The 22,541-nt window shown below is 43.1% G+C and overlaps 1 protein-coding gene across 1 annotated transcript; it reads right to left on the bottom strand.

Moving 5' to 3' along the window:
* Positions 1-767: 767 nt before the first annotated feature.
* Lmod2 (leiomodin 2) lies at positions 768-8,471 on the bottom strand. Its single transcript, NM_001100964.1, is given in 3 exon segments — positions 768-1,217; positions 1,674-3,023; positions 8,058-8,471. Coding segments are annotated over 3 exon segments (1,650 nt in total). The 5' UTR covers positions 8,331-8,471; the 3' UTR covers positions 768-1,190.
* Between the last annotated feature and the right edge of the window lie 14,070 nt (positions 8,472-22,541).

The following is a 22,541-nucleotide window of genomic DNA, read 5'->3' as shown; positions in this document are numbered from 1 at the left end:
GGGTTGAACAGAAGAAATAATCCTGAGAATTACTAGAGCTATTTTAAAGCAAAGCATGATCCCCTTGGTTGAAAAGAATTAAAAGCTCTGGCCATGAGTCAGAACACGAGTGACTAGGTGTCTCAGAGAACCTGCAGGACATGTGAGACCCCAGGAATCGGAGTACATTCAACAGAGGGGCGGAGATCTGGAAAGCGTGTTTCTCTTACTTGAATTCAAATGGTTCTTGAATGGCAGGGGAAGAGGCGGGGTTGTAGTTGGAATTGTGAGCACACAAGCCTAAGTCCCCAAGTATATTTTTATGGACGTTAGCATCACTCAGATTTGCCTGGGGCAAGCAATGAGGTGAAGGAACAGCCAGTGATGTTCGCAGGGAGAGTCCACCGGGAGAGCTGCAAGTTCTTCAGCATCTGCACCAGGATACCCTCATCTTTACCTTCCAGCATCTCCTAAGCATCCATTTGTTGCAACCACAAAACTTCCTAACATCCCTGCTATCCTTTCCAGAAATCATCGATTGATACTGTCATTAGACTGGCTCCTGAGTGTCCATTGGACTTAGGGAAGCACAGGGGCCCCTGCTGCCGAATGACTTTCACGTCATTGAATCTGGGGAAATGACCACACACAGGGATCTTTTCCCAAACCTGTCTCGTTCTTCCCAAACAGCCTGTTCAGAAAGCTCTTTAATCTAGTCTTCTAGGAAGAGATTTGGCCAGAATTTCTTGGACGGGAAGAAAGAAAGCAAATGCTAAAGGCATGAATCCTTTTGGTGTAAGAACGTAAGGATTTTAATATTTAGCAATATAACACATACCCAGCAGATATATTAATGCACAGAAAAATATTAGTTTCTCTTTTAAAAAAAACTTTAATCTAAGGTTATTGGGATTACAAAAATAATAGCACATTTCTCTAAGTGACTTGAGCTCAGTAACTGAGATACCAGAGAGGCAAAGAGATCTTCTGAGGCTTGCTGCCCGGTTGAATCTTACAACATACAAAAGTTTATTTTCATATTTACAGAAGAAACATGCTCATGGCTTCTTAGAATTCCCCTTGGAATTCCATAGTGACTAGTGTCTGAAGCTGGGAGATATTTCAAATTAAAGAAGGCATTTTGGAAACAGCTCACAATGCACCTCAAGTCACACCACCAAACACTTCCGAGTCCTCTTCTACAGATCATTCTATCTCAGAGCTTCGGGAACTTCCACCTATAAAAGCAGGAGATTGTCTTTCAATGAAGCCAACATGTATATTAAAGCAAATCACCGCCCTTATCCCCACCACCTGTAATGTTTACCTATGGCAGTATTCTGTAAGAATAGTTTGAATGTAGATTATGGTCACTGTGTGGCATCTACATTATAAATTTGGTGGTGAATCACTCTCAGTCTTCTGGTGAAAGTTCTGACTAAGTGATGGATCCTTTTAGAAGGCAGGCGATACTCCCTGGTTTGTTTCTTTAGTTTTGGAAATTTGAATTTTTATGTTTTACAGTTATCATACAAGGATCCTGGCTGAGACAGTAAGATAAGTTGGCACACATGTACTGGTCCAAATGGAGATGTAATCATTCTCCCCCTCAGTGTACCCACCCCTAATGCTCACACGTGGCATCGTGCTTGTTCACATACACAATTATTAGAGTCACACCTGGGGTGACTTACCCTCCGTAGCTGTCTTATACTGCTCCCCCGAATGGCTTCCATGAGGTTCTCATGAGCTGATCTCTGTGGGGTAGAGGGCCGGGAGCTTTCTTCCATTTTCTTCTCTTGCACTGACCTCAGAGAATTCTTAATTTCCTTTAGGATATTGTTGGGTTGTTTCTTAACCTTTTTCCCTTTTTTCTTTCGCTGTCCATTTTGTAGGGCCCGCTGGGCGCTTTCCTGTTGTTTAATGACTTCTGCAATGTTTCTGGTGATGAGCTTTTTCTCTGGGAGTGGAGGAGCAGGGGGAGGAGGAGGAGGAGGCAGCATGTGGGGAGGAAGGGGAGGTGGGGGAGGGGGTGGAGGCGGGGCCACAGGAGATGGAGGTCGGCTCCTCCCGGTGTGCACTTTCTTGGAGACTTTAGGAGACGACCATGGAGACTGCCTCGGAGATGCATACGGAGAAGAGCCAGGCGTCCCTCTTTGCCAGACTTTGGTCCTAAGAGTAGCTCCTCCATCATGCCCCTCTTGCTGTTTTTGCTCCTGCATGCGTTTTTGCCTCTGTTTATCCATATTCCTGGTTAAAATACTCGTCATACTCATTCTCGGTCCTGGGAGCTCAAAATGGTAGCCCAGCCTCAGCAGCGTGGTATTCTCCTTGAGCAGCTTGACAATCTCCATCTCGACCTGGGAGCCCATGATGTGCCTCTGGTTGTGGAAGCGCAGCTCGGTGAGCACTGTGTTGTGCTGCAGCGCTCTCATGATGGCCAGGATCCCCTTGCCGGTGATGAAGTTGGACTCCACGTTTACGCTGGTAATGTGCTCGTTAACCTTGAGCATTTCCGCAATGGCAATCGCCGCGGCGTCGTCAGCGTGCGTGTTGGCCAGACTGAACGTCTTCACTACTGTGTTCTCCTTGAGAGCTTCAGCAAATCGGGATAAGGTCTGGGTGGTGATGTTCTCAATATTGTTCAGATTAACTTCTGTTGTGTCGGGGTCATTGTTTTTAATCTTTTCCAGAGCATCCTCGATAACAGTGGGATTCCCACAGGGGTGAATGGCAGCTGGCGACTCTGTGTTCCTCTGTGTTCCTCCACTGTTGCCGTTGGTTAAATTTATATTTTCTATTTGGCTTTTAAATGTCTTTGGCTTAGAGTTATCAGGATTAACACCATTGTGGCTTACAGTTCCGTTAATATGTTTTGTGACTTCCGTCGTCACTTCCTCTTCCTCACTGTCTTCTTCCTCCTCTTCTTCCTCTTCCTCTGTAGACTCCTCCTCCTCTTCCGTACACACCTCCTCGGAGACTTCGCTGTTGCTCTCTGTGAAGATTAGTTCCTCCTCACTCTCTTCCTTGTCTTCTTCTGCAAGCTAAGGAGGGTAGGGACAATCATTAAGCTTTTCCCTTGAAGCACAGTTAGCCGTTTACAAAACGAACACAAGTACCACAGAGGTCAGGAGTGAACAGGATTAGCAAGCCCTTGTTTCTGACCTTCTACTTCAGGTGGCCAAGGTCAACATTTTGTTGCATAACCACTAACAGCTTTTCTGTAAACATTGGTCTTTTACCAAACAGCCAGCATTTACTGAACAAAATATATCTGATAATTTTTCTAAGTTGAACGCACAAGTCAGAGAATCAACACTGGAAAATGTAGGATACATTTTTTTTTTCTACATTTGAAGCCTAGGGAGATGTCTCAACAGATAAAAGGACTCACAGTATAAGCCTGATGGAGTCCAATCCCCGGGTCCCACATAAAGGTGAAGGTAGAGAAGTGACTTCACAAAGCTACCCTTTGATCTCTACACGTACCATTGTAAATAAAATGAACCAAGGACATTTTAGCAGGTTGACTTCTCCACTCACTTTGTTCCAGTTTTGCCAGTCTATGCCTCCCTCTGGAATGAGTTCACCGCCCTATCCAAACAAGTGCAGTGAAAATAAACAGTATAAGATTGACTTCTCTTTCCTTAATGTTCAAAACTTTACCAGGTCTGTTGGTGCACACCTGCACTCCTGGCTAATTGGAAGATTGAAGGAAGAAAGTGAGTTCGAAGCTTGTCTAGGTTAGAGAGTGAGGTCCAAGGTCAAGGCAACTTAACTCAATCTGAAAGTGAGGGGCCCAGGCTGGGGACAGAACTGAGCAACAGAGTTCTCAGTCAATTGCAGATGTGACCAAGCCAAGTACCCTCTGTCCTGTTTGTCTCCTTGTTGAGAAGCAGATGTAGTTTGCTGCTCTGGCATTTTTCTGTTATGTGATGGCACCGAGCACAAGAATGTGGAAACTCCACACTCCCATAGAGCTGCTGCTGATCAGGGCAGAGCAAAACCTGTTCTCTGGAGAAACAACAAACAAAACCATCGGTGGAAGCCATGGTAAACTGTGACAGTCTCCCTGATTCCTACAAGCAGCAAAGCAAGTCCTGGCGGGGCCTGATGCTTTAAACTTACTTAGCATGTGTCAGTTGTAAAAAGGCTTTCAGGCAAACCGGTTTTGATTCTAATGTCACTTCTGTTCACTAGTCCCTCTGCACAGACCCCCAAAAGACTACTTTCTCTGCTCCATGTTATCTTTTATTAAACAAGGTCTTAATAGGACTCTTGTGAATCCTTGTCTTTTTCAAAGCCCTGTGGCCCTTGCTGCCCCCACAGCCTGAATGCTTAACTCTACATTGGAAGCACTTTTTTTTTTTTAACTTCTGGAGGTGGGGGTTGGGGGACGTTGTCTGTGGCATGTGGATGGATGGAACTTTGGAAAACATTATGTTGGACTCCAGGCTTGTCTGCCCAGTTGCTGTCACAGAATAGCCTCCAGTTAGCCACACTTGTCTGGAATGGCAGGCACCAAGTGATGGCCTCGGAAAGGGTCAACCTCTCCTGGGATGACCTGTCCAGTGTCAATTTACTTGATGTATTAGGAGAAGAAGGGTGTGTGTGTGTGTGTGTGTGTGTGTGTGTGTGTGTGTGTGTCTGTCTGTCTGTCTGTCTGTCTGTCTCAAAGGGTTGGTGGAGGGACAGGAGTCATAACTCAATGATACAAAACACCCTGCAAAGAAGTAAATGGATCAGCTAGACAGAGTTCTGACACCCCTTGTCCCAAGTCCTTTTGCTTTGTGTAAATTCTTATAAGTGGAGCCCCTATCAGCTACCCAGAGGTGTCTATTGGCCTGTCTCAAAAATTCAGAGTATTTGGAAAACTCCAAAGCCTTCATACAACCATGAAATCTCATCTCCTTTAGTATTTAATGATCTTGAGTCTCTATCTGCAAAAGCTTTTCCCCTTCAAAATACATCTGAAAACAGTGTCAGCTCTCTAGCAACGTGAGCTCTTATGTAATATCTAATAATGCCTCTTCCTGAAGTCCCTCTTTAGCACTTCCTGAGTTTGTCCCTGAGATGCTGGCCAATGCCGCTTCTTCCAGTTAGCTCCCACTTTAACTGTTTGTTTGCCGTTTTCCCAGTAGATGATTAAAATGGGTGTGGGCCCGTATCTTTTTCACTTAGTACCATGATGAGCATGGCATAGAGGCTCAGCACAGATTGTTTACTGGATAGATGGTCTAGGTTGGCATTAATTAACGACATCTCACAGTCAGGACTATATAGCTAGAAAAAATACTGATAAGGTCGGGTAGGACTAAGTGACCAAGAGTCCTGGCTATTTGCCTGAGCCTGAGAGGTTTACCAGGATTCAGGACTTTTCTAAAGCAGTCCAGGGCAATCTAGATCACCCCAGGAGGGGAGCGTATGGGAGTAAAATAGCAGCAGGGGGAAAGGGGAAGATAGAACAGTCCACAGGGCATCTGCTCCTTTATGAATTAGTCCTACACCGGAGGGATGTGGGTAATGCCTCCTACATCGACTACTTTGGAGTTAGGTTTGATCCTTTGGGGATCGGAGGTGGAAAGGTGTGCACAGAGGAAGAGCTGGAAGATGGGGTGGGAGGGACTAAGCAGACAGAATGCAAATGCTGGTGAACCTGGGGATTAAATAGAGCAAGGATGAGGAGGCAGCCAGCCAGCGCCAGCCTCTTCTGATCATCTCCACAACACCATCACATCTACACAGAAGCAAGAGGCCTGGCTGTCAGCCCTTGTCCCAGCTCTCCCCATAAATAGCTAGTTGTCTTTAGACAAATCACTGAACCTTTCTGGGTCTCAAGGAATTGAATGGTTCTTGCAGTCCATGTTAGCATGTCCTAATGACTGGGCGGAATTGATAGGCTGCAGCAGATTGGTTCCTACCCTCAAGAGTTCCTCATCTACAGATACTGAAGAGGCTCGAATTTGTGCTTTTTGTAGTGCCAGGTGAAGTCTATCCTGCTGTCCAGGCACCTACAAGTCTGAAAATGGCCTCCGGGCCAAGAGTCTCTAGTTTCGACTACAACTTGACTGACAAGCTGCTATTCTCACGTAAGTTCCCTAATTTCTCCTCCTCTCGGCTCTCAAGTGACAAACAGTAACACGAAATAAGATACTGTGAGGAAAGTCATCGGCACCTGTGCCTTAGACCCAGCCGCTACTCTAATGAGGAGAGCCACGGTGTCGCATGTCCAGGGTGCCTGGAGATGGTGTAGTACACATTTGGGTCAACCTAGATGGACAGAGAAAAAGGCTGTCCCTCAGGGGGCATGACTCAGAATATTCTGAAACTGTCACAAAGCCAGTAGCCTGATCCCACAAGCCCCATTCAGACCCTAGCTCCTCCTCATGAAACCTCTTTGTACCATCGTCATGGAGACAGGCACCTGCTCCCCGTGGCCCCTCAGCTGCTTGAAAGTTTACCCTACTAGTAGGACTGGTTTACTCCCTCTGCTCAGCACCCTTGTGACTCCAGGGACAGCTGGCTGGAACAGTGAAGTGGGAGAAAAGTGAAGCAGTCGAGAAAGGCATCAGAGTGGGTAAGAAAGACAGCCGCTCTAATTGAACCGATAAGCCGTTGGCAGGATCGGCGAAACCTTTGGCAGCGTGAGGTAGGGCTCAGCAACAGCTGACAGCAGGCGTTGCCCTTTGGTTGCTTCTGCTGTCATAACATTATGACATTAAAATGCCTTTGTCCCATTATTGTTGTAGGTGCCTCTGTGTCCTGGCTTCTTATGGACAATCGTATTCTTATTCAGAAGGACATTCTTTAGTAAGTATAATACGATGCCATTCTGTTTCATCGGGCTGTTGATTCTTATTTCCATTCCAAACCAAAAACAAACAAGGAAACCAAGTAAAGCAAATCCAAGTCTGATGTGCTAATCTCAGGAGAACTGACTAGCTCAAATCTTGCCTGGTCATGGGTGTTCCCTCCTTGTCCCCTCCTTTTGTCCCTCACTACTGCAGCCATAGTGGCTGGCCTTGGAAGATCCTGCCTTGGGCCCAGTGGCCCTTCCCATGATTGGGACTGGATGACACAGGCAAAGCTCTCCCATATCTAGCCACAAATGTGGTGCATGACGCTATCTTTCACCACGGCTCGCAGATGAGTACTGGAGAAAGCTGGCCACCATGAGCCGTTTTGATTATAAGTGACTTCAGTGGAGCACATGGGCTTTTGAGCAGTTGTTCCCGGCCTGATTTCTTCTGTGAACTCAGAGTTTCTTTCAATGCTCTTTTGCTATAATGACTTTCCCTGAGACCAGTCCTCTGAACTTCCTTTCAGAGTTGAGTCACTGGTAGATTCAAAATGGCTCCTCCCTGGGCAACACACAAGGGCTTCTTAGACCTGAGTTCTCCAACACAAGTCTGTTTCCATTCTCAGACTCCCCATCAGGAAGATTCTCAAGAGATGGGTCTGTACGTGCATTCTTAATCTGATTTCATCCTTTAGAATTCTATGCAAAAGTGTGCATTTTTTTGTGCATAACTGTAGACCACCTTAAAATCTCAAAAGAGGGGATCTTGGTTCACAAAAGAAACAAGAAATTGAGCCCCCTCAAAGGATAGATGGGAAGAGAACCCTGAAGAAATGTTTGTCAGTGCAAACTCTTAACAGCTTAAGGACAGAACAGGACAAAGAACAAGGACTCCTGACTCTCCTCCCCACCTTTTCCCCCATGGTCTTGAATTTGTGGGCATTGGAAACATAAAACTAATTTTTCTACTGCCATTATTACTGTCAAAGAATCAGGAAATAAATGTATTTCTCTGAAAAAAAAATTGTATCAGAAACATGCTATGCACCATCAGTGCCTTAGATTATTTGGCGACTCGTTCAAACCCAGGAGGTTTTTACGTACAAAATTGGTGAGACCATTTTGGCCTGGAAAATACTACAGTAATGGATACAACTGGGTTATAAGAAAGCTAAGGTGATGAAGACTGAGAAGCTACAGAAAACGCCACCGTCTGACTTTGGAGTGGGGGTGGGGATAAGGATGATGGACACAGACGGGTATGGTCCTCAAAGCCTACCTTTCCACATTCCCCCAGCCGTTCCTTCTCCAAAAGTTTTTGGGACTCCTTTTCCCAGTACGCCATCAGCGCCTCTCGGCTGAAGTTTCCGGTTGGGGTTTTCTCTGTCAGACTCTTTTGTCTTAGCCCCACAGGAAGGTTTCGATCAGGTTCAATGTCTTCCAGCTCCCTCTCAAGCTCCTTCAGCTCTTCAGCTGTGAGGGAGGCCAGAAGTTCATCCTCATCGATGGATTCATATTTACTAAGTCCCCTTCTGTAGCCAAATGTAGACATGGTCCCGGCCTTGTCAGACTCCCCAAGAGCTTAAAGAACCAGGCATTCAAGGCAAGCAGAGGCAGACAGAGAGGCGAGCAAGCTTCAGGCTGGTCGGCAGCTGGTGTGAGGAGTGGCCTCGGGAACCTTTTAAGAGCGGTGATGCAGGGCTGTGACAATGTGGAGAGGGTGAAAGCATGGGCTGTTTTAAGCATCAGACGTCAGCTAGACATTTGAACACAAAGAATGTCACATCAGTGGTGGACGGAGGTCTCAGAACCCGCAGGGATTATTCACACAGTGGCCAGAGCCATATTTAGCTGAGCCTGATAGCTGGTGAGGACAGGCAGAGTGTTTCAGATAGGAGGTGCCATGGTCCTCCTTTTTTTTGCGTTCAAACAACGGAGGGTAAACTTTGTTTCGAGAACGTCTCACCGGTGAACGGACCGTTTCATTATGAACTTAGGGGTTGAGAAACAACCCTACATTGTCCTATGGGTAGTTAGTCTGGTTCTTCTATAAACATAGCCTCGGTGGTGTGAAGGGGACGGAAGCTATGATAAAACAGGAGTTTATCATTTATTGTGCTTTGCAGTGTCTGTCCTATGATTCCCTAGCTGTCTGTACTTTAGACCCTCGTTTACAGATTTAGGCAATCGAGATTGAGAGACTATGGGGAAAAATTGAAAGCTGACAGCTGGAAGGGCAGGAGTCTTCTCTGCGTCACCAAATGGCTGCCTTCTCCTTCCTCTGTGTGAGTAGAAACTAAATTATTCCAATTTATCAGAGACTCATTGGGACAGTTCAGCGCTAAGCACTCTGCATGTTTTATGCCATCATACCATAATCTATGAGGAATGTTATCCTTGCCCATATCTAACAAGCATAGCCCCTCGGAAAGTTGAGTAACTGGCCTAGCAAAAAAAAAGCTAAGAAGTGGAAGGGTCTATAATTTTTTAACTAGATAATTTTTAATTACACATATGCATTCATTCTTGTAATGTTTATAGAGTTTGTAAAATTTCATACTAATTTTAAACTACAGATGTATAAGACTGTAGTAATACGTGTGCATAGGAACATACACATGCCAACACATGCACAACATGTATGTGTGTATTCAGCCGCTGGTGATATTTGGGTTGTTTCTAGGATTGGTCTGTGACTGAAGCTGCTGCACTTACCTGAAAGTCTTCGATGCTCACACAGTTTCCCCTGCTCTGCAGTAGAAGCACGAGGTTATAGGACGAACTCGCGTTCAACGAGGTTGCAAAACCACGTTCTAAAATGGCTCAACCGTGCATTTCCCACAGCATTTCCCGTTTCCTTACATCCACCGCGATTATTGGTTTTCCTGGGCACAGCCATGTCCGGTGAGAACCAATTAGTGGTTTTCAGTTTCCTATTACTAATGGAGTATAGTTTCGTATCTTTAAGGCCCTTTGGTAAAATATTCAAGTTTTGTGCTTATTTCCGAACTGAGCTGTTGCTTTTACCCAAGTTGTGGGTTCTTTACCTATTCGAGAAACAAAAACTTCAGTGAGACAAATGGTTTTTGGTCTGCTGTACAGTGTTTTTAGAAGAGTAATTTTTTTTTTAATTTTTGATGAGGTTCACCTTACCATTTCTTATTCTTTTGTTTTAAAAGCAATTTCCTAATGCCAGGCTACAGAGATTCACTCCTGTGTTTTGCTCAAGAGTTTTTCAGATTTTGCTTGTTAGGTTTAGGCTTAATAGCCCATTTTGACTAAATTTCTGTACATGTAGAAGGTATGATTTACATTTTTATGTGTACATATTTACTCTTCTTAACATTATTTGTCAAGAAGATTCTCTTCTGGTAAATGGTTTGGCATCTCTGTGGAAGAGTAACTGACCACTGGTGTAAGGACCACTTGTGTAGGGACAGGCTTCTGGATGGTTCTGACCTCTCTGCCAATGCTCCATACGCTCAGTCCCTGTGGCGTTGTAGTGCAGTTAAGTTAGGGGTCTGAGTTCTCTCAATTCATTCTTTGGCATGAATGGTTTGGCTACATGTTTCATTTTTAGCTCACAGAGCTTTGCCTTCAGAATCAGTCAATGCTATCGAGAGACGGCATTCAGAGAGCGACTACTGCAACTAGAAGTGATTAATTTCTAAAAATTACTTTTGTGTTTTGGGGATGCAAAAGAGTTGTTCAGATTTTTGAGATTCCATGTAATTGGGGTTTACTAACACGCTGAGTGATGAGTAAATCTAGTTATTAGCATCATTGGGTTTTGTGTTTGACCTTGAACCAGTAGCCTATGCTTGTGGAACACGTAAACATATTCACCACCATTTGATACTAGTGGTTGATATTTTAATTAATGGAACAACTGTAGTCAGTCAAGTCTAAGCATCTTTTTATAATGTTTTTTAGATTTATTTATTTATTTTACTTATATGAGTACATTGTAGCTGTCTTCAGACACAGCAGAAGAGGGCATTGGATCTCATTACAGGTGGTTGTGAGCCACCATGTGTCTGCTGGGGATTGAACTCAGGACCTCTGGAAGAACAGTCATCGCTCTAAATTGCTGAGCCATCTCTCCAGCCCCCTGGTGCTTTTTTGTATTTTAATTAAAAGATAAATTTGAGTTTTGATAGTTCCACCGAATTGGAATAGATATCAAAATCTGGTGAATGAAATAAGTTATTCAGCTTTACAATGACATTTGACATAGAAATAGTCACAAGTATGCTAAACAAACCTGCTTTCAAGAGAAAAATGTGCGTAAATTGTAGCACAACCTTATAATTAATTATGCATCATACAAAGCATGTTGGTCAATGCAAGTATTTGGGAAGAAATAATTATGTAAAATTAGGAGAAATATGCTTGACTCTTTTCCTTGTAAGTTTTTGATACATTTAACTCATTTTTGTCTTAAAATTTATTCAATACACATCATGTGTTAGATCTCAATTGAATTACATGGATTACAGCAGTGAACAAAACCAACCAAGTTCTTCTCTTCATGGAGAACATATCAGACAGGAGGTCTGCAGAGAAGATCAGACAGAGTAGGGGGAAGCATGAAGATTTGGGAACGGTAATATTTCATTTTGGAAGGTTTTTGTAATAAGACAGCATTTGAACACAGATCTGGAGAAGTGTTCTCTGCACACAGATTATAACACACATGATGTATGGCCATGCATGTAGTTGCACAGATATTATTAGAATAATATACTTGGACTTCAAAGGATCTTTTACAAATATTTTATTTTATATGCATTGATGTAAGAGTGTCAGATCCCTAGGAAGTGGAGTTACAGACAGTTGTGAGCTTCCTATCTGTGCTGAGAACTGAACCTGGGTCCTTTGGAAGAATAACCAGTGCTCTTGACCATTGGTCCATCTCTCTAACCCCAACAAAAAGTCCTGAAAAACTCAGTAGCCTGCAATTTCTATCCTTGTTGAATTTGAACATCATCAATAAAAGTATCCCTTGACAAATGGCTCAGATGTATAGAAAACTCCTTTCTATGGTAACCGAAAACAATTAGAAAACCATTCCAAATATGTATACCCCATTGGAATGACCCAGAATAAATATAGCCTTGCGTTAGTTCCTTCTGTCAAGTCTTGAGTGTCTCGTGAATGACTGAAAATGTCTCCAGAGTCAGCATTAAAAGATCTTCCCATGTGGCACCATTGCTGGAAAAAAAAAAAAGAATCTTTTTTTGCTAATACCCGCTCTTAAAAAGAAAGGCCATCTGAAACATCCCAGTATCTATACTGCCTGGTGGTCTGATTGTTAACAACCTCAACTTACACCCACCAGACTTCATGATGTCTACTCAGAAGCATTTTCTACAAACTTTAAGTCATTTCTTAAAATTCTTCCATGCGACTAAACACTGCTTCCCACACCAGGCTTTGACTAGCGTATAGTGGATAATGTAAATATTCTTGGAACTTTTTCTTACATCGAAGAAGAAGAAGAAGAAGAAGAAGAAGAAGAAGAAGAAGAAGAAGAAGAAGAAGAAGAAGAAGAAGAAGAAGAAGAAGAAGAAGAAGAAGAAGCATCCAGTTGTATGTGTGTTCTTCACTTTGGGTCTTTGTTAAAAATATTTGGAAATTATTGTAGTATAAGATAATACCTGCCAGAGAGATGGCTCAGTGGTTAAGAGCGCTGGCTGTTCTTCCAGAAGCCCTGAGTTCAATTCCCAGCACCTACATGGTGTCTCATAACCATCCATTTGATTTGCTCCCCTCTCTTGCCATGCAAGAGTATTTGTAAATGACAGAGCACTCATATACATAAATAAATAATTTTTTAAAAAAAGATAATACAAAGCCGGGCTGGAGAGATGGCTCAGTGGTTAAGAGCACTGACTCCTCTTCCAGAGGTCCAATTCCCAGCAACCACATGGTGGCTCACAACCATCTGAAATAAAGTCTGATACCCTCTTCTGGTGTGTCTGAAGACAGCTACAGTGTATCCATATATATTAAATAAATAAGTCTTTTTAAAAAAAAAAAGATAGCCCTTCAGATTTAGCGTGTTTGTTTTTAAAAAATAGCACTCCCTTGTCGAGAATTTTTTGCTGTTCTTGCTTCATTGATTCACTAAAATATATAATGTCTCATGATAATGCCAATTCCTTGTTAAGGGGAAACTGAGTTTTCTCTTTCAGTCTGTTGTTGGGTTTGTTTGGTTTTTGTTTTATTTTGCCCCCCCCCCCCCATTCCTCCCTGAAAACGTCCCTGGCTGCTCATCCACACAGTCACTCACTACTTGTGAGACATGGCTGCGCTGCAAGCTAAGGCTGAAGTCAGGAAAACAGAAACCGAGTCAGTTTCTGCCCTCAAGGAGCAGAGACTAGAGGGTAGACAGAAGGCTGGCAACAGCAGTGCAGAGTCACCCAGCCAGGCGCCGGAGGAGGAGCTGGAGCCCGGCACAGAGGGAGATAGGGAACAGGGCAGAGAAGGCACAGGGGTGGGAAGAGGTTCCAGGCAGAGAGAGCAGCCTCTGAGTAAGTGCCCAGGAGAGAGAAAACAAAATGGAACATTGTTTGACAGAGAAGGGGTGTAGGTGGCGACCAGGCAGAAACTTCCCTGACTCAGAGAATTGCTTAGGAAGGTAGTCCCTCCCCCAACACATTCTCTACCAGCGCTGAGCTCTTGCTGAGCGCTCATGGATGTTGCGTATTTGATATGGAGAGCTGTAGGCCATGCTAAGGGGTTCTCAATGACCATCTAGCGCTATGCTCATCTCCGTCATTTCCCCACATAGCTGCCATGTGTCATGTTGCCTCCGAGTCCGTTTTGGCAAGTGCCATGATACCAATAGGGACTCCAGGAAATGGGGAGCAGAGGTCACCAGCACCTGGAGGTCAGTAGTCCCAGTCTTTCCAGCAGGCTAGTTCTCCTTTCATGTTTTGTTTCTTTACTTTTTGTGTTTTGTTTGAGTATATTACACACGTGATGCAGTTGACTGTGATATTTTTTTTTCTTTTTCTATTTTTTTTTTTTTTTTTTGAGCCACCAGGAACTGAACCTGGGTCCTTTGCAAGAGTGGTTAGTGTTCTTAGCTACTGAGCCATTTCTCCAGCCCCCATCTTGACTTCGTCATCCACGTACACACGGTGCTTTGCTTGTATTCTTGCCTCCCCTCCTGCTTCTGGATACTCCTCCTATCTTTGCTCTTTAGTGTGGACTCCTCATATAAAGGGCGGTAACTAATACCCATGGAAAGAGAGCTACCTCAGCCTAACACAGAGAGAGAAACCTACTTGTTAAGGACTATTTTGGCGATGGTTTCCATATTGATGGTTATTATTTAGAACTGTTAAGAGGCCATGAAACTGTCATTTTATTTAAGCTCAAATTCCAAGAAGTACTTGGTCACTTCAGGAATTGTTTGTCTTTCAAGATGTTGACACAGCCATTCCTATCTGAAACTACTAAAGACAGCTCAAGATATGCATTATTTGAATTTAATTTTAAATCATATTTCATATTTATGTTATACGACATATATCTACTAACTAAAACCCATTTCTATGGGTTCTGTGCTTCATTGTACAATAGACCCCATCACTATGAGATGTAGTAGATGGTATTTAATTTCAATAAGTGAAAGGGATCCCGAAAGTCAAAACAGGCACCAATGTGTCATCCTACTCAGCTGAAGGATGTCTGAGCTGAAGGGCGTTCTGTGAAAATACCTTAGCAATCTCTGAACGTCTCAAACTGCCTCAAACCAGCCTCTTGCTTCCTCTCTTTGCAGTTTCCTTCACCTCAGTGTTCGGCTCACACATCCTCAGCCCCCACTCGCTAGGGCCTGGGTGTTTCAGGTGCTTCTCTCACAGGGTTGTGCTGTATAAGGATAGGTCTAGGCTCCTCTGCTCTGTCTCCCTTGAATTCCTGTTTTATTTCTGGTTCTTTGCCTTCGTCTCAATTTGACTTTATGCTATTTTCATTTCCTGAAGCCAGCAATGGACTAAGTCTCTCTTATGTTTTGCCTATTGTCCCCTCACCCCCACCCCACCTATCCCTCCGCCCCCATCTTCAGTCTTTTAAGAACAAGGATCTCACCAGGTCACTCTACCATAAAGTGCTCAATGCCATCTATTGTTCTAAAAGCAGAACCTTTAGCCAGGAGCTCGGCTCACTTTTTCTGCCTGGATCTCCTGCCAGAACCCCATACTTGAGCCATGCTAGGGTGAACAAGAGCCACTCTGGACTGCTATGCCCTTTACCCGCTGTACTCGATCACTCTCAGCACGTAAAACATGGCCTCTTGAGCTGCACTCAGGCCCGCATGCGCATGCGCTGCAGCCCTAGGTCAGGTGCGTTCTCTCTGTCCCACAAACTGTGATTTCTAGTCGCATTGTACTTGGGATTGCTTGTTTTAATCAGGTCTTAGAAGGGAGAATGCTTTTCCAAAGGCAGGAGTAGTGTCTGCTCCACTTGCTGTCTCTGAGGCCTGACATGGTTATTAAGTGTTCAGGGAGTGTTTTAAAAACAAAGCACCACAAAATAGTGGAGCAGGAATGATTTAGTCATGTACGTGAAAATGGATTTTTTTTTTTTTGGTTCTTTTTTTCGGAGCTGGGGACCGAACCCAGGGCCTTGCGCTTCCTAGGTAAGCGCTCTACCATTGAGCTAAATCCCCAGCCCCGGATTTTTTTTAAATGGCAGAAGTCATGGCAGCTACTCGATGTGAGATTGAAGGTTTTTGCTTTTTTCTGAACTATTCATTTTTTCAATTCACTGTGATCAGACCCAAGACTTCATGCATGCTAGACTAAAAACTGTGAAAATTTCCTACACTGGCTTGAACTCACTCTGTAGCCTCAGTGAACACTGAACTTGTGAACATCGTACATTAGTAGTCAGTGCGGTTGAAAATACAGGCAGCTGCCACCAGGCCTGGCTAACTTTTTATTTTTTTTAAAGATTTATCTATTTTATGTATGTGAGTACATTGTTACTCTCTTCAGACACACTAGAAGAGGGCAGCAGATCCCATTACAGATGGTTGTGAACCACCATGTGGTTGCTGGGAATTGAACTCAGGACCTCTGGAAGAGCAGTCAGTGCTTTTAACCGCTGAGCCATCTCTCCAGCCCTAACTTTTTTTTTTTTTAATTGTTTCTAAGTTACTGAAAAGAACAGAAAACATGGGGCTGGGGATTTAGCTCAGTGGTAGAGCGCTTACCTAGGAAGCGCAAGGCCCTGGGTTCGGTCCCCAGCTCCGAAAAAAAGAACCAAAAAAAAAAAAAAAAAAAAAAAAAGAACAGAAAACATTATATTGCCATCTGTTAGCTCAGGAAAATGGGAAATTCTTTTATTCTCACAACGATTTAGGATGTTTTACCTGCTTTATACTCACTATTATTTTTAAGTTTTACCTAATCCCTTCCTGTGCAGATGCAAAGCTACCTCCTGAAATAAGTCTAACATGTTTTCCACTTACGCAGAAGGGCTTTTGGTGTCCCCACCTCTTACAGACGGTTTGTGACAAGGCTGAAGCGGTGTAGTAGTTCCTAAGGAAGCTAAGCTTCCGACTTTGCTCAGTCTGTTTACTGGAGCCTCTCAGCAGACTAGAGAAAGGCTCCCAGGGGAGAAGGCCAGAGATCAGCCAAGCTCAGGACAGATAGCACACCACAGGCCCTGGGGATCAGATGAGAACGGACCATCCCCTTATCAAGCCTGCACTCTCAAGCTTGGCAGACAAGCAAATCTTCCAGCTATGCCAACTTGTGGCGGAGAGTGTGAGTCAAATTTAAAATTATTAGGGCTATTTATAATAACACCACACAATTGTATAACGTTCATAGTTGGCAAAATAGTTTTTGTATAGCCAGCGTGCCAAGCAGTCTCCCTCTGTGAATGTGTACTCTAAGTCTGCATGAGGTAACATTTGATGAGTAAATATAATTTATTCCTTTACGAAAGGTAAAGACGATTCCTGAGAATTTAAAAATGTCTTTGCACTCACCCAGCTAACAGGCGATGAACATGATTATGTTCTGTAAATCCAAGCTGCTTCTCACACTGGGGTTGCTAGTGTTTCATTTTAAAAATGTATCAAAATGGAAGACTGAACTTCGCATTGGAACCTTTCTGGTTGTTGGTCCTGAATAGGTGATCCTGTGTTTCCCTAACTTAAACACATATAAATAATTGTAATGTATGCAAATGAGAAAGGTGAGCTGATGGTGTTAAAACTGTGAAGATAATATAATTTTTACCAATCTTTTTTTTTTTTCTTTTTTTCAGAGCTGGGAACCGAACCCAGGGCCTTGTGCTTGCTAGGCAAGCACTCTACCGCTGAGCTAAATCCCCAACCCCGATAATAATAGTTTTTGAAGGGGAAAAAAAAATCCAAGAGTGGGAAAGAAATAACTGAGTTCGATCGATCAAGCCTTTCTTCTTAATACTGCAGACTCTGCGTGTGGAATTCCACTCATGAGACAGGAAACAGATTTTATATCCATCATCTGAAATGCTAAAAAACAAAGTTTTCCTTGGGGTGGAGGAGAAGCTCATTCATTCCTCAGCTAGGAAGGCTATAATCAGAGAGTTGTGTCACCAATGGGGGCGGATCTCGTCACTTGTGGTGTTAGGACCCGTTATCCACAGTATGAATACTTTCCTTGGGCAGCTCCCACAGCTTCAGGACGGCCTCTGCTTAGAAGCTAGTCCAGCCAGGAAACAGCAGCTGAAGTGCTTAGGTCCTGTTGTGAAGAGGGTGGGAGGGCCGCAGGGTCAGAGCAAAGCACAAGAACGCAGGGAATGCTCCTTCCGCTCCACAGACACTGGGGCTCTTTCTTCAGCGTTTCTGTCAGAGAAATCTGAAGCACTGTACTTCCAGACTCACAGCTGTAACTGACCTTTCCTTCCAAAGTTCCCCTGACTGAGATTCGCAGTCTTCCATGAGTCTCTTTTCTGCAATCCCCACCTTCCCTTGTTGCCTACCCGGAAAGCTATTTCCCAAGGTTAGTGTATGATTCTTTGCCAATTCGCACCCTTCACAGGGCAAGAAACCCTCTCAGCTCTTCAGTTTATACATTTGGATCTCTCTCTCTCTCTCTCTCTCTCTCTCTCTCTCTCTCTCTCTCTCTCTGTGTGTGTGTGTGTGTGTGTGTGTGTGTGTGTGTGTGTGTGTGTGTGTATGTGTGTAAATGCCCTTTGAGAACCAGTATGAAAATATCAGAGGCTGGCAAAAAGCAAGCTCTGTTGATCTGGGGTTTGGGGCCAAATGGAATTGGTGAAAGCAGCAGGCAAGAAACATGGTGCCCTGACCTGTCTCATCTTCCGCTCTTAATGGTCTTATCAGCATAGCAACAACAAAATAAACCAATCACGCTACCAGCCCAAGGACCACATACTTTCTCTAAGCCAGAAGATTGCCACTGTTTAGACAGGAGCACCTGAGCAGGCTACAGACACTGTTACTCCTTGTCAGAGACATGTCCCCTCTTCTTTCTTTCAAAGTGACTTTTGGGGTTTCAACTTATGTACTATAAAACTAATCTATTATAAGTTTAAAGTTAAATAGCTTTTTTTAAAAAAAATAGATAAATTTACCAACTTGTGTCACCATCATCAAAAAACAAGTTCTGAACGTTTCCTTTGGCCCCCAAATATTTTTTATGTCCATTTGCAATCTTCCTAACACACAGACCCAGACACCCACTAATACGGTTTCTGTCTGTGTGTATCATCTATGTTTGAATAGTTTAAATGACTGTAACCACTGTCTGTGGCCACCTGGTTTTTCCATTTCACCTCATGTTTGGAGAGTTCATATGCCTGGGGCATGATGACTGAAGGCTTTTTCACCACTTTGTGTATATCCTGCTGAAGGACCTTGAGCTGTTGCCACTCAAGGCTCCTTAAGTGGATACCCACACTGTTCTTGACGAGCTGCATTATGCTACCAAAGAAGCTTTGGAGTCAGGGCCAAGGCTCTACATCTTACATCTAATCTTCACAACCTTAACTAATTGGAGGGTGTATTTTAGGGAGTAAATGAACCCTGTCCTGCTCTGCCTTTAAAGTCGTAATATAAATCAAGGAAGAGGTGCATGTGAAGTGCTCTGTGGACTGTGACACACAGGACAAGTGAAGGTTGTTGTACCGAGGTGGTCTTTCCACGTGTATTAGAAGGGCTAGGTATTTCTCAAGGTCCTGTTCCCATTTCTGGGACAAATGGTACAACTGAGGGGGTAGAATCATTTAAGAACTTCGGTGGCTTCCGGGTTCCCACTCTCCCTTAGCAAAGCCTGGTTATTTTTAAACGTTCTGAAATCACTCACTTTTTAAGAATGGGTTATTTTCCAAATTATTTCTAATCTTATATTTAATATAAACATCTGAAAAGTTCTATTTTACATGTTATATATAAACATATGTAAACTATTTTTCACATATTTAAATTTAAAAATATTTTTAATTTTTATTAGGATTTTAGAGAAGGCACAATTGCATAGACCAGCCCGGCACTTGGTGAGCAAGCCAAGCTTGTCTCAAACTCATGACCCTCCTTATTAAGTTCTGGGGTTATAGATAAACACCACCACTCCTTCTTTAAGCTTTCTTTTCGGCTGTCAACTAAGAGGACTTGTTTCCTTTTGACCAGATATCTGGTGATCATAGACATATACAATTCAGTCTCAATGAAACTCCACTTTAGCCAGTCATGTACCACCAACGAAGGGCCAGAATGCGGGTTAAGGGTTCCCACTGAGTCTACAGCACAAAGCCTAAGCAGCTGTTAGCATCCTCCCGTCAAAATGCTTACAAGTATTGCTGCGTCTGAAATAATTTTAAAGCAATTAGTTTCAGGTGTACAGAGGTATTCAGACATTCAGGAACACAGATTGGCCACCCCTCAATGCCACACCTTAATTTTCAGAGTATGACAAATGCCATGAGTGGAAAGAGAACAAGGACTTTACCTCAGACGGACACTAGTGTTTCACATTCAACTCAACTCATGCTCCCCATTTTTTCTTACATAACAGTATAGATGACCTCCAAAGCACTTTAGCTGAAGTCTCCTTGGGAAACCCAAGCAGGGACAATCCAAGAAGCAAAGGCTGTCCTCTTATGAGAATCTGAAGTGCAGAATGCGTGTTCCAGTCCAGGCCCCATGATGGAATTGCTGGTCAGTCCAATGTTAGAACTCAGACACTCCCAGAGCCCGATTCAGATTACTAGACTGTCTCTTGTTGAAAACAGCAAATCCCCAGACATCCCCAGCACTCCCTGAGGTTACACAACATGAGCTAGTGAGGTCAAATGAGTCTATTCTTCCTTTTCCTACACAGTGCTTCCCCTAAGAAGTCCCTCTCTTCTCTTGGCAGTAATAGATGATGAGGGTTTTGTGTGCTAGGTTCAAAAGTTCTGCGCTAAGTTTTCATTCTGGGAATGTTGTTAAAAAATTTAGAGATGACAGTGAAATGCCACATAGGGCTCTAACATAGGTTTGAATATTCTCAAATGCCACCATGACAGTGTGTGGTCCCGTTGCTTAAGATGAATATTTTAATTTCTTCCGCTTAGGCACTAATTCCATCACTCTGTAATAATAACAATGGAAAGGGGTTTCTCATGCTCCTATTTTATTTTTGTATAATGATTGCTAAGCTCATATCAACCCAGAAGCGAAATCATCTGCAAAGTAGGTTCAATCCCTTTCGGTGTCAGTTTTAAAGATCAGATATTTCTGCAAGCTTCATCTAAGAACGCTAAAGCAATCCAGCTTTCAATGTTTGTTAGTTGAAAAGAGTATATATATATATACGATATAGAACGTGCTATTTTAAAATATGTATATATTGTAGAATGGCTAAATCAAGCCAATTAGCATGTGCATCACCTCACATACGTATCTTGTTTACAGTGAGCATACCTAAAATCTAAGCTATCCTCTTCTTTCCTTTTATATAGGGGGCAGGGCGTTCCGACTTACAGTTTGAGGGAATGTAGTCCACCATGTTTAAGGAGGTTTAATGGCTGTCAACATAGCAGCTGGAGCACACAGGAACTGGTTACATTGGCTCAGAAATCACGTAACAGATACAAGTTAGGAAATAGGCCTGGTTATGATGTCTTAGTAACGCCGTATTTCCTCCAGCCCAGTCTCACCTCCTAGTGCAGTGGGTTTTAACCTTCCTAATGCTGCTATCCTTTAATACAGTTCCTGTGTTGTGGTGACCCCAGCCATGAAATTATTCTTGTTACTACTTCGTAACTGTAATTTTGCTTTATTATGAATCAAATAATACTAATTTTCTTTGGAGATAAAGCTTACTAAAGGGGTTGCAACCTAAAGGTTGAGAACCACTGTCCTAAAATCTCTACAACTTTCAAAACCAGCAAACATCAGCTGTTCAAATGTCTGTTCAAACATAACAAGTGTTCAAGGGCACAAATCTGTAAGGCACATTTTACATTCAAATCAGAGTATTCTATCCCTGCTGTTCATTGACTATGGCCATCTTATCATATAAAATCCACTAGTCTTAGAGTTCTGATACTGTTTGAAAGTCCAAGGCCTATTCTAAAACACAAGGTGATCTCATAAACTGTGAACCCAAGTAAAATTCATAAAATAATTCACACACATGTATCCAACCATGGAAGAGTAGACATACTCATTCTAAAAGAGAAGAAAGAAATACAACATAAAAAAGATCAGACCAAAGAAAGACTGTTACCCACTAGGCAAGTACCAGGCATTACCATTCTTGGTTTAGGTCACATGGAATCATCTGGGAACTGAGGGGCTTAAGTAGTTCTTCCATTACTAGTTAGTTTGCATCCTACATGGCCTCCCTCAGGCCAGCACCACTTAGTGCTTTCAGCTTTCCTCAGTCTGTATTCAAATTCCTGGTATCTCCACTACCCTATAGCCTCTACTGCAGCATAGGCTATATATATTTATATATCTCCATAGCTTTACACAAAGCCTACTCAAGAGGTCTTGCCGCATATCGTTTGGTCTCAGAAGCTTTCTGAAGTTTGGAGTAAGCTTACAGGACCTCTTATACTTGCATCTTGCATGCCTATAAACACACTGCTACATCAAGTCTTGGTGACAGTTCAAGATGTAGCATGGGCCTCTTAGATCACGGCCACCGAGGCTAAAATCTGTAATGATTGCATCCACTTTATCAACACTGAACTGTCCTTAACTCGATTAGATTTGCATTTCTTTCTTTGTTGAATTTTCCTATTTTTCAGCTCTATTTGTGCACCGTAAAGCTGGCTATTGGAAGTGAGTACAAGCTGTGCCACAGTCTGGATATTATATCCTGTCTTTAGATTTCTTCCTCCAATATACCTAGTTGATTACTCTTCAATTTAGCCTCACTCTGAGACATGGGCAGAATGCAGTCAGACTCTTTGCATGAAAGACTCTAGTCCTTCATTTTCCTATAAAAGCTCGTGAGCAAGTTTGCATTGTCTGTCTTTTTACTGACATCTCAGCTTTCAATCTGTCATCAGAATCAACTCTCGGCTACTCTTGGCTGTTTTTAGCCTGCAGTTCTGGACTTCCTCACTCCTACAAACCAGTTCAGAAAGTCTATGACCCATACCATTTTCTTCAGCAGGACAATGACTTAAGATACCAATTGTCATGATGGAGAAGGTATGGCAGTGGATGACTTCATGGAGGATGAGTGTGGGGGTGCCACACCTCTTCTTATATTTTGACAGATCGAGAAGCAGAACATAAAGG

This window comes from Rattus norvegicus, chromosome 4 (genome assembly GCF_021556685.1).
Source record: "Rattus norvegicus strain SHRSP/BbbUtx chromosome 4, alternate assembly SHRSP_T2T, whole genome shotgun sequence".
Taxonomy (NCBI): Eukaryota; Metazoa; Chordata; class Mammalia; order Rodentia; family Muridae; genus Rattus; species Rattus norvegicus.
This window is presented reverse-complemented; position numbering and strand designations above follow the sequence as displayed.